Raw genomic sequence first — 15,678 nt, 5'->3', positions numbered from 1 at the left:
GAATTATCTGGACACCAAGTTCAATCCTTTCTAGTTCATCTCCAATGTCAGTTGACCCATTCAAGCACATTCCCTCATTGTTGGGGGCCCCCAAAAAAGAAAGGATGCAAGGTTCTTCCCTATTTTATCCTTACAACATCCATATAAGGTAGTTTAGGCTGAGAGCGACTGGTCCAGGGTTATCCAGGTGAGCTTCTTGTGGCTGAGTCAGGATTTGAGCCCTCAACCTCAGCCCTCCAGATGTTTTGAGACTACAATTCCCATCATCCATGACCACTGGTCCTGCTAGCTAGGGATCATGGGAGTTGTAGGCCAAAAAACATCTGAAGGGCCGAGGTAGAGGAAGCCTGATTTGAACCCATGTCACCCTAGTTATCTGACACGTTTAGCTATGAAGGATATATGATGGCATGAATGGGAATTAGATGATGGCAGGAAGACAGGTAAAGTGGGAGTCAGTTTTAGAGAACTACAGGAAGAGAAAAAAACACTCATCTGTCTTTAAATACTTTATCTGTCTTCAAATACTTGTTGAACCTTGTGGGCTTTTTATAGACATGTAACCATATGGTTAGTCCCGTTAGCCCCCGTTGCTCGGTCCCTGCTCCTGCCAACCTAGCAGTTCGAAAGCACATCAAAGTGCAAGTAGATAAATAGGTACCGCTCTGGCAGAAGGTAAACGGTGTTTCCGTGCACTGCTCTGGTTTGCCAGAAGCGGCTTAGTCATGCTGCCTACATGACCCGGAAGCTGTACGCCAGCTCCCTTGGCCAATAAAGCGAGATGAGTGCCGCAACCCCAGTCGTCCACAACTGGACCTAATGGTCAGGGGTCCCTTTACCTTTACCTAACCATCTGTTTAGTCACTGTAAGAATAGAATGCTTGTATTCCTGAGCTTTAGGTCTGATCCAAAAGGGCTGTCCTTACATTTTTATTGTTAAGAGAATGCTTTTGATATAATAAATTAAATTTGCTCCCCCCCCAATGGTCTGATTCACCCTTTATGGCTTCAAATATACACCTAAGATTTTCTGCTAAAATTATAATGCATCAGGCAAATTTAGGCGCACATTTGCATGCATCACTGATACACACACAAGAGAGGTAAAACTAACTGCAGCTCTCAGTTGGTTATACACTCAGTGGCACACCTGCTTTTACTGAAATGAAATATGTGGAATGCCCCAAATTGTTTCCTTTAACCACAAGTGAGAAACCTGTGGACTACCAGGTGTTGTACTCCATAACTCCCATCAGCTCCAGCGAGCTTGGTCAATAGTCAAGAGATGGTAGGAATTGTCGTTCAGCAAATCTGGAAGGCTAAAGGTTCCTCATCCGTGCTTGAACATATATCGCAGCTAAAATTCCTTCATGGCATACAGTTTGCACCTTGGGGCTGTTAATGAGACCACTGAATGTTTGGAAATGTTCACTTGCCAGTTTCTAAATATTGTTGTTGTTTAGTTGTTTAGTCGTGTCTTCGTGACCCCATGGACCAGAGCACGCCAGGCCCTCCTGTCTTCCACTGCCTCCCGCAATTTGGTCGGACTCATGTTTGTAGCTTCGAGAACAGTGTCCAACCATCTCGTCCTCTGTCGTCCCCTTCTCCTTGTGCCATCAATCTTTCCCAACATCAGGGTCTTTTCCAGGGAGTCTTCTCTTCTCATGAGGTGGCCAAAGTATTGGAGCCTCAGCTTCACGATCTGTCCTTCCAGTGAGCACTCAGGGCTGATTTCCCTAAGAATGGATACGTTTGATCTTCTTGTAGTCCATGGGACTCTCAAGAGTCTCCTCCAGCACCATAATTCAAAAGCATCAATTCTTCGGCGATCAGCCTTCTTTATGGTCCAGCTCTCACTTCCATACATCACTACTGGGAAAACCATGGCTTTTACTATACGGACCTTTGTTGGTAAGGTGATGTCTCTGCTTTTTAAGACGCTGTCCAGGTTTGCCATCGCCTTTCTCCCAAGGAGCAGGCGTCTTTTAATTTCGTGACTGCTGTCACCATCTGCAGTGATCATGGAGCCCAAGAAAGTAAAATCTCTCACTGCCTCCATTTCTTCCCCTTCTATTTGCCAGGAGGTGATGGGCCCAGTGGCCATGATCTTCGTTTTTTTGATGTTGAGCTTCAGACCATATTTTGCGCTCTCCTCTTTCACCCTCATTAAAAGGTTCTTTAATTCCTCCTCACTTTCTGCCATCAAGGTTGTGTCATCTGCATATCTGAGGTTGTTGATATTTCTTCCGGCGATCTTAATTCCGGCTTGGGATTCATCCAGCCCAGCCTTTCGCATGATGAATTCTGCATATAAGTTAAATAAGCAGGGAGACAATATACAGCCTTGCCGTACTCCTTTCCCAATTTTGAACCAGTCAGTTGTTCCATATCCAGTTCTAACTGTAGCTTCTTGTCCCACATAGAGATTTCTCAGGAGACAGATGAGGTGATCAGGCACTCCCATTTCTTTAAGAACTTGCCATAGTTTGCTGTGGTCGACACAGTCAAAGGCTTTTGCATAGTCAATGAAGCAGAAGTAGATGTCTTTCTGGAACTCTCTAGCTTTCTCCATAATCCAGCGCATGTTTGCAATTTGGTCTCTGGTTCCTCTGCCCCTTTGAAATCCAGCTTACACTTCTGGGAGTTCTCGGTCCACATACTGCTTAAGCCTGCCTTGTAGAATTTTAAGCATAACCTTGCTAGTGTGTGAAATGAGTGCAATTGTGCAGTAGTTGGCGCATTCTTTGGCACTGCCCTTCTTTGGGATTGGGATGTAGACTGATCTTCTCCAATCCTCTGGCCACTGCTGAGTTTTCCAAATTTGCTGGCATATTGAGTGTAGCACCTTAACAGCATCATCTTTTAAAATTTTAAATAGTTCAGCTGGAATATCATCACTTCCACTGGCCTTGTTATTAGCAGTGCTTTCTAAGGCCCATTTGACTTCACTCTCCAGGATGTCTGGCTCAAGGTCAGCAATCACACTACCTGGGGTATACGAGACATCCATTTCTTTCTGGTATAGTTCCTCTGTGTATTCTTGCCACCTCTTCTTGATGTCTTCTGCTCCTGTAAGGTCCTTTCCACTTTTGTCTTTTATTATGGCAATCTATGTACGAAATGTTCTAAATATATCATTGTGTAATCTGTGCTTCGATGCAAATAAGCCTTGGGAAGGTTTGCGGATTGATATACCATGTCACCTAAGACCACTTCTACCTGCCCCATTCATTTTCAAACTAAAGTTTTAGTTAAATAATTATTCTTTTTTAAAAGCCCTTCATGTCTTCATGTACTTCAGTATAACTACTTACCTAATTGTCTCACTAATATCCATGTTCCTGCTGGAATATGTTTGCCAAGTGGGTTGCTGGTCAAAATAGTGTAACAAAATCAGTGGAGAGGTGTGGTAACCATAGTACTAAACCAAGTGCATTAGGGCTTGTAGCTCAGTGGTGGAGCATCTACTTTCATGCAGAAAGTCCCAGGTTTAATCTCTGACACCCCTGTTAGGATTCATTCCCCGTGTTGCAGTCATGGGATTGGTTTTATCACATGACGGTGTATGTTTTCATTCCACATTGTGGGAAGTGACGGAGATATGATGTTTTTATTACTGTGTTTCTGTGATGTAGGATTTTTGTCTTTTGTTCTTTCTCTTTGCTGTCTGATGCTGAAGAGGAAGGAGCTGAGTTATGATGCTCCAAGTGTATATATGTAAATAAACGTAGTTTAGCCAAATTGCTGGGCTACTGAGTCTGAACGCTGACTGCCTATACTCTGCTGATCCTGAAGTGTGCTGATGCCTCTTGGTATCAGTCGCTGTGATGTTCGGGCTGGAGAAAGCTTTTGAATCTCCCGAACGCCCGACCAGAAGGGAGAGAACATGTCAGTCGGGCATGTGTCTCTGCTGGACTCCTACTCATGTGTAGGACCTTCTGACAATCCCCAGGTAGGGCTGGAGAAACCCTGGAGAGTCATTGTCAGTCATTGTAGAAGGCTGGACTAGATAGTCCAATGGCAGCTTCCTATTCTTTAAGTTGAAGGTACTTCTTGTTCTAGATCTAAAAAAATGGGGAGGGACTGCTATTATCACATAGTAAGACTTTTTCCTGGAGCAAGATTAACCCTACAATTTCCCACTGTTTTGGAACAGAGTTATTTTTTGCTATGGCAAATAAGCCCTAATTGCTAAGTATGCATTTCATATCCTCCCACCCGTTGCCCCGCTCTGCCAATCCGTTCCTTATTTTAGTGACTCAAAGTGTCAACAATAGTGGCTATAAGGAATCAGGCTTTTATAACTACACAGCAAGAACTCCCCAACTTCTTTAAATGTCACTTTAGGTGGTTTAGGCAAAGAAACATCACCCACTTTGTGGTTGAAATGTGGTGTTTCAGACGTTCTATTTTTTATTTTTTTTATTTCACAGGAAAAGTTTTTCAAAGCTAAGAAGTTGCATATTAATGGCTGGCAATGACCACAGTGAGCTCAGCCTTTTCCATTGGCTGAAAACCAAATACTAGCCTTCATTTTTGCCAGGGAGCAGCAGCTTCTCAAAAAGTTTCAGTTCCAAGACCTTTTTCTCTTACAGAAGATTTGGATGAATAGCAAATATCTGATAAAATGGCAGGCCAGCAGCTTGAAGGGCATTGTACTCGGGAGGGGAAGAGAGATTTTTCAGTTTGTCAGCCATATCTTGCTGCAGGGCACCCTTTTGACCTGGGATAGTCATTGTGATGTCCTCCATACATTGTTTAAAAGCCTGAATGTCTGGGGCTCAGGATCTGCCGCTGAGGGTCTCCCTATGTATGCCAAAATCCAAAAGTCAGTGTTGATTTGGATACCTATGAGACCAGAACTAGAGCAATGATAACCACATAAGAAGAGCCCTTCAGGGTCTGGCCAAATGATCATCTAGTCCAGCCTTTTTTAACCTGTGGGTCCCCAGATGTTGTTGAACTACAACTCCCATCATCCCTAGCTAGCAAGGCCAGAGCTCATGGATGATGGGACTTGTAGTCCAACAACATCTGGGGACCTGCAGGTTGAGAACCACTGATCTAGTCCATCATTTCATTCTCACAGTGGCCAACCAGATGCCACTGTGTGTGTGTGATTTAAGGTTAGTGAAAATGTTTCCATAGACCTTAACATTGCTGTGTTGAGCAAAATGTGGATGTAGTTAATATTGTCAAGTTGTAATACTTTAGCTATATCTTGTGAATTGCCTTGCGGTACTCCTCAAACTATACTCCACTCTTGGCCCCACCCTTACCTTTTCCTTTCTCCTTTTTTCTGTTATTAACTATGTCTGTCCTTTCTTTTTCTCTCACCACCTCCTACTCCCTCCCCCCCACCTGCTGGTATTTCCTTTTTGTCTCTCTCTCATTTTCATTTTCCTTTTTGTTCACTTTATTCTGTCTTGTGTCACCTTGTGACTCCCATTCCACAATTCCATAGAAATTATGACAGTCAAATACCAACTCCAAATCAGAGGCTACATCAGTGATGGCCATACTTGGCCCTTCAGCTGTTTTGGGACTACAACCCCCATCATCCCTAGCTAACAGGACCAGTTGTCAGGGATGATGGGAATTGTAGTCCCAAAACAGCTGGAGGGCCAAGTTTGGCCATCACTGGACTACATGCCATCCACCTCAGTTAGTTTTCCACCTTCCAGTTTGAACCCCAGACTTAGGGGTTAGGTTTAGGAGTGTTCCATAATCCCCAGATCAAGCTACATGCAAGAGTTGCAGTACAGTCTGCAACAGAATAGTCCATTTCCTTCACAGTACATAAGAACAATTCAGGAACTGGAGGAAGTAACACTGAATCATGTTTTATTTCTCCTCCCAATGGCATGGGAGAAATGAGGTGGAAGTGCTTGAGCCAAATATTTTACTAAGACTCCCGTACATAATGTCAAATCATAGTTTAGCATCGTGTGTAAATGAGGTCAGTGTTAAGGTGAACAATTATGCATTCATTTATGATGACAGCCAAAGCTAGTGGGCAAAGCATAGTAAATGTTTGAAGACCTGTTCTAACTGTGTGTAAATGAACAAGCTTCTCTATTTGCAAGGGATGTTTATTTGTTTCTGTGCTTATAAGACTGAGTAAAGGCTGAGGCTACGTCTCACCTTTGTGCTACTACCAACCAACCTGGCAATTCATAATTAATTACTATAAATGGAATTGATTATAATAGATTATGTACTTCCGTTACCTTTTTGTAACTAGCACTATTATTTAAACATCTGTATGTCACTTCAATTGATAGGAACAAGGGTTGCTCAAAGTATACGTATTAGATATAGGGGGAAGAAAAACGACAATAGCCCTTACTGATCTGTTAAAAAGAAACAAAACCAATGTTTTATGAACAGCTGTGACCAAATATTTTGATTGGTCAGATGCAGAGTCCTATTCCTTGCGTATGCATTTCATATGGTAAGACAGAACTGGATCAATCTGTCTGGTTCAGAATGAGATGATTTTGACTATAGCAAAAGCATGACTTTAGCTTCACTCACTTGGCACCTTCTCCTGGGATGATCTGACTGCCCTTTTGGGTTTCACTGTTTTATGATTCTGCTGCAAGGCAAATTCAGCTAATGAATCAGGAGCATGTGTTCCTCTGTGTTTTGGGAAGAATAAAAACTTAATTCATTAAGTGGCTCAGACCAAAAGCCACCCAAAACCTTGGCACAGCTGCTGCCCACAGATAAAAATAAGTTGTACCAGAAATGGGAAGCATAGCTTAACTTGTATGTGTTGTGTTTTATTTGTTTCATTTATTTATTTATTGAATTTAGAAACTTTCCACCACTCATCACTTTTCATTATTGACTACCAGGAGCCCCCCCCCCCATTCCTGTTTACCCAGGCATTTGATGGTTAAAAGATACTGTTCCAGGCAACATTGAAATAATTGGTTGAGAGCATGTGATTGTTTTTAACTGTTTCTGGAATATTTTAATGATATTGATGTGTTTGCCACCCTGGGTTCCTTTGGCAGGAAGGGGCGTAATATAAACACAATAAATAAATTTCAAAAATATTGTGGTGTACAAAAAGAAGTAAAATAAAATGCAAAGCTAAAGCTGTAAGACTATGTTAAACCCATTTGTAAAATTCCCAAGAGCAATACCTACCAACTCTACCCTGAAAAAGCCTAGTTGGATAAAACAGTGCTGTATTTCTGTGAGCAGGCACACGTGCACAAATGCACACATGCACATAGAAACATTTTATTCACAAACTACATGCAGGAGCTCTCTAAAGGCTTTTTCTGTACATAGTTGCTACACGGGTCATAATCTTGTTTATATCACTGTGTTGATGTCCCGCATCTCTAATTTTAAGTGACATTGGCTCTGATAATCCAAATAGTGTCCCTGTTTTCCATCAGTCACATGCAAACCTTTTCACTGGAAAAAATACAGCCATTAGTAAACAAGGGAAGGTCTGTCAGCATAAGTACTTAATTGCATGGGAACCAAGCAAAATTTACTGAACTGCCATATAACATCAGAGATGCATTCCTTTTGAAAGTGGACTCACTTTACATGACTTAATTCCACATGAAAACCACTACTGGCATATTTTAGGTTAGTTACACAGCCCTGAGAAAGTTACAGTAAACCTTCCTTGTCTTTTAAGGTGCCCCATGACTTTATTCAGAAAAAAATATAAGATATCATCCTCCACGATCCCCCTCCAATGTTCTAATGTTGCATGAAATTCATTAGAGCCATGGGAATATAGTATTTATGCTGTTACTGTCATGTAAGAGGTGGATCCTAAGCTCTGAAGCAAGGTTTTTCTTTTCTGTGCAATCCCTTTTTTCATTTAAAAAAATAGTCAGTGGTTGATTTCTATAAGGCAGCAATCTCAGGGAAGGACTGTACAATGTGTGTTGTTATGGGATTACATCAGACTTTTTCTTTGTCTTTATGCAATGTACACTTTGAATCTTCTATTTTGAAGCATAAAACCAACACTGACTACAGGGGTTTCTTAACCCTTTTACCTGTTTTTCTACCTTTTGATGGAAACAAGGTGTACTTATGGGGAGGGGGAGAAGGTTGAATGGGGTGTGTGTGCATTTGTGGAAAGGTTAAGAAACTAAGGTTAACGTATTGCATAATGTGAATAAGAGCCTGGGAAAAAATAAGCATGGAACTACATGTAGTATGTGGAATTTCTCTAAGCAGAAGACTGGTAGTGATGGTAAGAAACCATCCTTGCCAGACTTGATAACTGGGCTCAAAACCCAGTTTCTTTTTCCCATATGCTCAGCACCTGCCTCCCTCTTCCTACCACCAAACTCTCTACTTTCCTTGGGGAGCAGCGTTAGGGGAATGAATGATGGAGAAGAAATATCCCCACTTCCTGGTACAATGTTATGGCTGCAAGCCAAACACAAGCAGTGCTGGGAAACAGCATTTCCATGTGCTTCTTTTGTCTGGCATGCAGCCATAGCATCATACTGGGCATTAGACAGGAAAAGGGTACAGAAACCTTTCTCTGTTCTCCTGCTCTCATAGAAGTAAGTAAGTGGAGATATGGGAGGGAGGGGAAAGGAGGCAGGTTAAGAGGGCTGAAGGTCTCTGTTTAAGATTTAATCTGACTCGAAAGATCTCTCAGGCCTACAACAAGAGCATCATATTTGAGGTGAACATTATGAGCCGAAAAATACCATCGCTAGTTCACAGTGTTTGTAGCATCTATTATTCATTGCAATTAAGGCAGTGTGGTAAGTTTTTAAGAAGTTTCCACATTATGGGTAGCACAGACAATAAAAGGTGTCCCAACCCTGTCTTGCCGTTCTCATCAAATACTAAGATATAGTCAAATAAAATACTAAAATATATGTAGCTTTAGCACAATATTACGTAATTAAACACCAGGTATATAAGTGATCCTTTAGCCATGCACCAAGAAAGCGTATATCCCAAGATATATTGAAAGTGATGAATCAGATCTGTGTTTGCTAACCTAGTGCCCTCCAGATATTTTGGACTCCAACTGCAGTCAGTCTGAGCCAGCACAGCTGAGCTGGCTGCACCTGATGGGGGTTGTAGCCCAAAACATGTGGGTGACACCAGTCTGGCAAAGTCTGTCTTGGTTGTTTATCAGATCAAGCCATTCACTTCATATATTGTGTAAAGTGCATTGAAGAATATTCTTCCCTCTTACAGGTTGGGAACATACCTAGGTTTTAATTGTGATCTTATACTTCAATGAGAATTTTGTGCAGTGAATCTGTGCAGCGCCCCTTTAAATGCAGTGTGACTGTGTGTGTTCCCTGTACATTGGTTTTCATTTTCTGACCTTTTTGTTTGTTTTGCCAGAAGGCACCTGCCGCTTTGGAAAGCTAGATGCCAATTAGTTGTTCACCTTGTTTTCACTTACAATGGTCCTTTTTCCCCATCACTATCTTATCATTGTGGGATCTAACTTGGTTTGTCTGTTAATCTTGCCAAAGGAGAGGGGAGTTGTGATGCACACAAGTCGGAGCTTACAGCCATTCATTTACTGCTTCGGGTATCTTCTTCCCCTTCCTCTGTTAGGAATGAAAGCCCTTCTTTAGAACTGGTGCCAGAGATGCCAGGGTGCCATGCTGCTTTTGTATACCTTTGTCTCATTTTCCGATAAGATGCTGGTGGTTCTGTGAATGCATTTGCTTGAAAGGTTGAGGCCACCATCCCCTAGGCAGCTGACTGTTGCATCGCTTTGTAGCTGAAGTAACAAGTATCCCTTGTTCTGTAACTCATGTTTATCTGTGGCAGCCTCCAGGCTATTGGTAGCTTGCATTGTGATTTTACTGTGTATTGCAAACCAAGCAGAATCTGTGCTGGGCTGGCACTTGAATGGAACAAATTTAGAGCATGGTGATGATGTGCTGCTTTCCTCCTCACAAGGAGCCTTTTAAAAAATTAACACTAAAAGAAGATCCACTAAGGCATATGGGGTGCTAAAGGCTGTTCTGAAAGCAAAGCCTTTATTCCTTGATCCTACATCGCAAGAGAACCATGTACATTTCCTGAGGGTGTTTTTAAAAATAGCAACCTGCCTAGATTAGAAACTTGCCTGGACCAAATGTTCACTTCATTTGGCTTCTTCCAGTAGCACCTTAAAGACCAACTAAGTTAGTTCTTGGTATGAGCTTTCGTGTGCACGCACACTTCTTCAGATACCATTCTTCGTGTGCATGCACACTTCTTCAGATACCATTTGGCTTGTTAGCTATACAGTGGTACCTCAGGTTACATACGCTTCAGGTTACATATGCTTCAGGTTACAGATTCCGCTAACCCAGAAATAGTGCTTCAGGTTAAGAACTTTGCTTCAGGATGAGAACAGAAATCGTACTCTGGCGGCGTGGCAGCAGCAGGAGGCCCCATTAACTAAAGTGGTGCTTCAGGTTAAGAACAGTTTCAGGTTAAGTACGGACCTCCGGAACGAATTAAGTACTTAACCAGAGGTACCACTGTAACCGTTGCAGATCTTCTGCATCTGCATTGTTCAGCCATCACATATGTGGACTGCTTCAGAAAACTTGCTTTAATTCCCTCCCCACAAGGAAGTAATTGCTAATTTCTATGGTTTCAAAGGATGGGGAATTGTCAAGTAGTGTCTGTTGAAGGTTTTAAAAAGTATGAGATAGGACATAATAGTGCTTCCGATTCCAGGAGAAAGAAAAGCAGAAAATTCCCCCAATAATGCAGTTTTTTTATTACCACAGGTCAAATTTCCAGCTGAAATCACTTTCTAGTGGTAAATTTGGAAATTAATTTGCAGTTGGAAAAATATTGTAAGATGTTGTAATATAATGCTGCTTTTTCTTCTCCAAGTATTTCACGCTGTGCTCTGGTTTTCACGATGTAGCAAACCAAACCATGGCTTACTGGGACTGCACAAAAGCTTGCTCTTGGCTACAGCTTGTGTTGAAGAAAGAGCTTAACCACAAGCCTGAGTTCAGATGACATGTGGCATGGGAATAAAAAAGAGCAGGGTGGAGCAAAGTCCCTGCAATCTCCTCTAATATAAGTTATCTTTAAGAGGTGTATAAGATAGGGTAGTTGCTTACATATTTCTAGATCAGTGAGGGAAACTGAAGTACAGGAATAGTGGGTTGAGTTAATAAGGCCACTAGAAGTACTCATGTCAGTCTGAGCTAGAACTGCTAGTGCTCATAACTGCACTGCTACTCTAGTGTACAAAGCTGCGAAATATGTGGTAGAATGGATGCTGACTTACAACATGTAGTTGTCCAAAGGTCTGAAGTTATTGGGTGCAAGGTTCTCAGATAATCAACCAAGTAACAGGAGTTATTTGATGTTATTCATACATCATATACAAGATGTGTTAAACAAAGAGAGTGAAAGTTTGATTGTTAACCTTTTCAAGTATGGCAAATATTATTGTTGCTCAGTACAGAACTGGTGACATTTAGCAACCCCATCTATTAAGAACAATGGCTATTTAAACAGTTAGAAACTGCACATATGGATAAGTTGAGATGCTATACAGATGAAATTGACAAGTTATAAAGTGTATCTCCTCCCCACGAAAGGTAGCCTTTTACTTTGTATTGAAATACTCTTTTGGGGGTTAAGAGGGTGCATATCTCTGTAGTTAGAAAAAACATAACTGTTGTCTGTAAATGTTCATTATTATAATAAACCATATTGACGGCATATGACTGTAGAATGCCTTTAGCCTTAGAAACACACTTAGGTAGTTAAGGAGGATCTGTGGAAATATTTAGGTAAGAAATTAGAGGGTTGGAAGGGTTTGTTGCAAACCTGTTACTTTTACCAAATGGGTATATTTCCTGGTATACGTTGTTCTGTGTAAGATTAACTGACTTTGTTTTTCTTAACTTAGATCTGAAGAAAACTCTCGCCGTCCTACTAGACAACATCCTGCAACGCATTGGGAAGCTTGAGTCTAAAGTGGAGAACCTTGTAATCAATGGCACAGGTGCAAACTCCACAAATAGTACCTCCACTGCTACTCCCAGTTCAGGAGCAGCTGAAAAACTCAATGTTGCAGGTGGGTGTGAAAGTTGTTGTGCCTTTTTTTTAATTCTGTTTTACAGTATCAAATATCCAAGATGGTATGAATTGATCCTTCTGTTTTTTTAAACGGCAATGGACTTCAGTCTTTGGTGTCAAATCTTAACTGAAGGAAAGTGCACCTCTTGTCTGATCCTAATGTACTTTTGTATACGACTTAGGCTGCAGTCATACTAGTGATTAAGTCCTAGTAGTCTCAATGGAACTCCTAGTCTGAGTAAACAGGCTTGAACCCTCTAATGAATAATGCTTAGCATTTATCTTCATTCATGGGCTCAGGGTCTTCCCATACATTTTAGTTAGTTGTTTGTTTTATTATTTATATGCTGCCCATCTGACTGAGCTGCTCCAGCCACTCTGGACAGCTTCCTACAAAATATTAAAACACAAAAAAACACAAAAACTTCAAACATTAAAGGGCTGCCTTCAGATGTCTTGTAAAAGTCAGATAGATGTTTATTTCCTTGCTACCCGATGGGAGGGCGATCCACAGGGCGGGCACGACTACTGAGAAGTTAGGTTTCATGGGTATGCATTAGTTAAAGCTATGATTCTTGCATAACCAACATTAAGTGAACTGGTTTAGTGAGATCAATGAGTTTTAACTAATGCTGGTGCCTGTGACTTAAAAGTTATCTAATCTGCAAACATGCTTTGCTAAAGAAGATTAATGCAAGGAAGCCGGTTGATCAGTGATCAACCATGTAAAATAAAGCAGCCCACCTGCAACATAACAGTTTATTGTGATGTTATGTAATCCCTTTGTTTAAGTAACTTGAAAAGGTATGCAATTATATAGCTTTTGTATTCTGTATTGATAATAAAACCAGATCAGAGAATCCACCTATTTTTTATTAAAAAAAAAACCTTAAACATTTTTGTTTCTCTTGGCAAGCATGAGGCACACAATTATGTGTCTGTCTTTTATATCTAGTGTAGAATTCAGATTTAAGTTGATGCCATTATTTTACCACTTTCTGGTGCAGGGCAATAATATAAATAACATGTCAGTAAAGGGAATTTGTTTTTAAAAGATTGTGCATAACAGATGTGATACAGATCAACTTGAGCAATTGTGAGTGGTTTTTTTACCCCCTTGGAGGAATGTTTAAGCTTCAGAGAACACGGGAAATGTGATAAGGGTGTTTTTGCTTCTTTATAAAAGATCTGCTACGTGACACTTAGACCACATTTTTATTTTTGTAGTTGTGTCTATGATTACCACACACGGTGTGATAAAAAAGTTACTAAAAGTATTTAAAGTTTTAAGAAGAGTGCTATCTAGAAGATGCATAATTTGTTGAACAATAAGTAGCAGGCTTATAAGACACTCAAATCTTAGAGTTTCCCAAGGGAAGCAACTTAACGAGAGAAAACGTTCCAAAACGTTCAGAAACCAAAGTGCGGCTTCTGATTGGCTGCAGCAAGCTCCTACAGCCAATCGGAACCTGCGGAAGCCCCATCAGACATTCGACTTCCAAAAATAGTTCACAGACCAGAACAGTCACTTCCAGGTCTGCGGCGTTTGGGAGCCAAAACGTTCGAGAACTAAGCTGTTCAAAAACCGAGATACAGCTGTACAAATAATGCTACATTATTTGGAGCCAAAATTTTATTTCTTGTTTCTTTTTTTGGCACCTTGACCTTGTAGTGCATTAGGTCTTATGTATACTAAGAGACACTTTTATAGAGCCAAGTTTAAAACATAGGTCTTGACTCTTTCCCCTTAAAAAGCAATGTTCTTCTTTTTGCATGATGTGTCACATGAGCTGCCTGTTTCAACAACATGCTGTAGTTTCCTCTAAGCTCTTTAGCTTGTTATGTCTGTCTGTTGTCCCACCGGCGTATGACACTATGAATTTCTATTCATGTTATGTATTTCACGCTTCATAGAACTTTGAAGAAGCATTAGCTTTGCAGTGCTTCTTCAAAAATGAAACTCATTTGAAACAGCTAAATCATCCCATTTTATGAAATCAGAACCAAAGTATAATGGCTTGTGGAAGACTGGGAACTGGGGGGTTTATGCTTATAGTGAGATTTGATCAGATGTGTTGCATATACTAGTCAAACACAGTAACATCATACCAACTTAACATTCTGTGATGCAGCAGCAAAAAAGCTAATGCTATTCTAGGCTGCATCATCAGAAGTCTAGTGTCCTGATCAAGTGAAATGATATTCCCAACCTATTCTGCCTTGGTCAGACCACACCTGGAGTACTGTGTCTAGATCTGGGCAGCACAATTTAAGAAGGATATTGACAAGCTGAAACATGTGCACAGGAGGAGGGCAAACAAGATGATAAAAGGTCTGGAAACCAAGCCTCATGATGAACAGTCGAGGGAATTCAATATATTTAGCCTGGTAAAGAGGAGATATGGTAGCCATTTTCAGATATCTAAAGGGCTTTCACATGGAAGATGGAGCAAGCTTGTTTTCTTCTTCTCCAGAGGCTAGGATCTGAACCAATAGCTTCAAGTCACAAGAAAAGAGATTCTGATACCTTCAGGAAGAACTTTCCGACAGTAAGTGCTGTTTGACAGTGGAATGGACTACCTTGGAATGTGGTGGACTCTCCTTCCTTGGAGGTTTTAAGCAGAGGTTAGGAGGCCATCTGTCATGTATGTTCTAGTTGAGATTCCTGTATTGCAGGGGGTTGGACTAGATGACCCTACAATTCTGTGACTGTGTGATCACTTGAAGCATGGAGTTTGTACTGAGAGAACAGGAGGGCAGATCTCTTTCACAAAAGATAAAAGGTGTGACCTTGCATGATTGAGTTGCTGTGAAGCTGCACTGCTTCCTGACTCTTCAAAGGTCTGCCATGAGCATATGATTAGAATGTTGCAGTAATATATTTGCTGATCACATCTTTCTTGCTTTTAGTGCACAGAGTACACCAAAATCTTTTTCATTAAAGAAGTGCATGTCAATAACCAACCATTTAAGAAATGGTGGCATTTCAGCTCTGTTTTGAAGTTAATCACATGAGGTCTTTGAAGCATAGGAACTCTGTTAATACATAGCCCTTTACTATTGATCCCCCAGAAAATCCTTACAATAAGGTTAATTCCGCATTGCCCATTACCCGAATACCTACTAACTGTTGATCTAAGTATGAAGGTGTTATTTACTGCTATGTTGTTTGCTTATACTATTTTGCTCACCTATATTGTTGTTAATTTTCTTATTCATATCCATTTCATTTGGGAGGCTTGCATCCAATAACTTTGGAGGGCAACTGGTTTCAAAGAACACGGAAAATTGCCTGATTGGGTCATGGTGGTGACAGCCCTGTCTGTAACTATTAAATCTCTTGTGATAAATATGTATTAGAAAAACTGAAATGTGCTGTAGGTGGTCTGCAGTCAGTATTGGGGATTAACTACTTGACAGTTACTTGAACATTTTAAAAGTTGCATTATTTCAGTCAAGTGTTAATGGAAGGCTGCTAGCTCAGCAGGTATTTTTTGAGAACAGAAGGAATTTACTTTTATTTCTTCCCAAAAAGCCATTAATGCTTCTGTTGGCATGGAACTGTGAAGCATTTTACCATCTCATTCAAAAAGAAAAGGTTTTCATAAT

General features: G+C 40.8%; 1 protein-coding gene across 4 annotated transcripts in view; it reads left to right on the top strand.

Moving 5' to 3' along the window:
* MGAT5 (alpha-1,6-mannosylglycoprotein 6-beta-N-acetylglucosaminyltransferase) overlaps window positions 1-15,678 on the top strand; it is a 122,776-nt gene that overhangs the window by 52,349 nt on the left and 54,749 nt on the right. For all 4 annotated transcript variants that reach the window (XR_014540974.1, XM_083582273.1, XM_083582274.1 and 1 more), the window contains exon 3: window positions 11,900-12,067. Coding sequence is in view for 3 of the 4 variants with exons in the window: in XM_083582273.1 (XP_083438399.1) it covers window positions 11,900-12,067 (168 nt within the window). In the remaining variant the exon portion in view is untranslated. The remainder of the gene's footprint in view (window positions 1-11,899; window positions 12,068-15,678) is intronic.

Source organism: Podarcis filfolensis, assembly GCF_964270895.1.
Source record: "Podarcis filfolensis genome assembly, chromosome: 1".
Lineage (NCBI taxonomy): Eukaryota > Metazoa > Chordata > Lepidosauria > Squamata > Lacertidae > Podarcis > Podarcis filfolensis.
The sequence above is the reverse complement of the archived record's forward strand: the minus strand, read 5'-3'. Positions and strand labels throughout refer to the sequence as shown.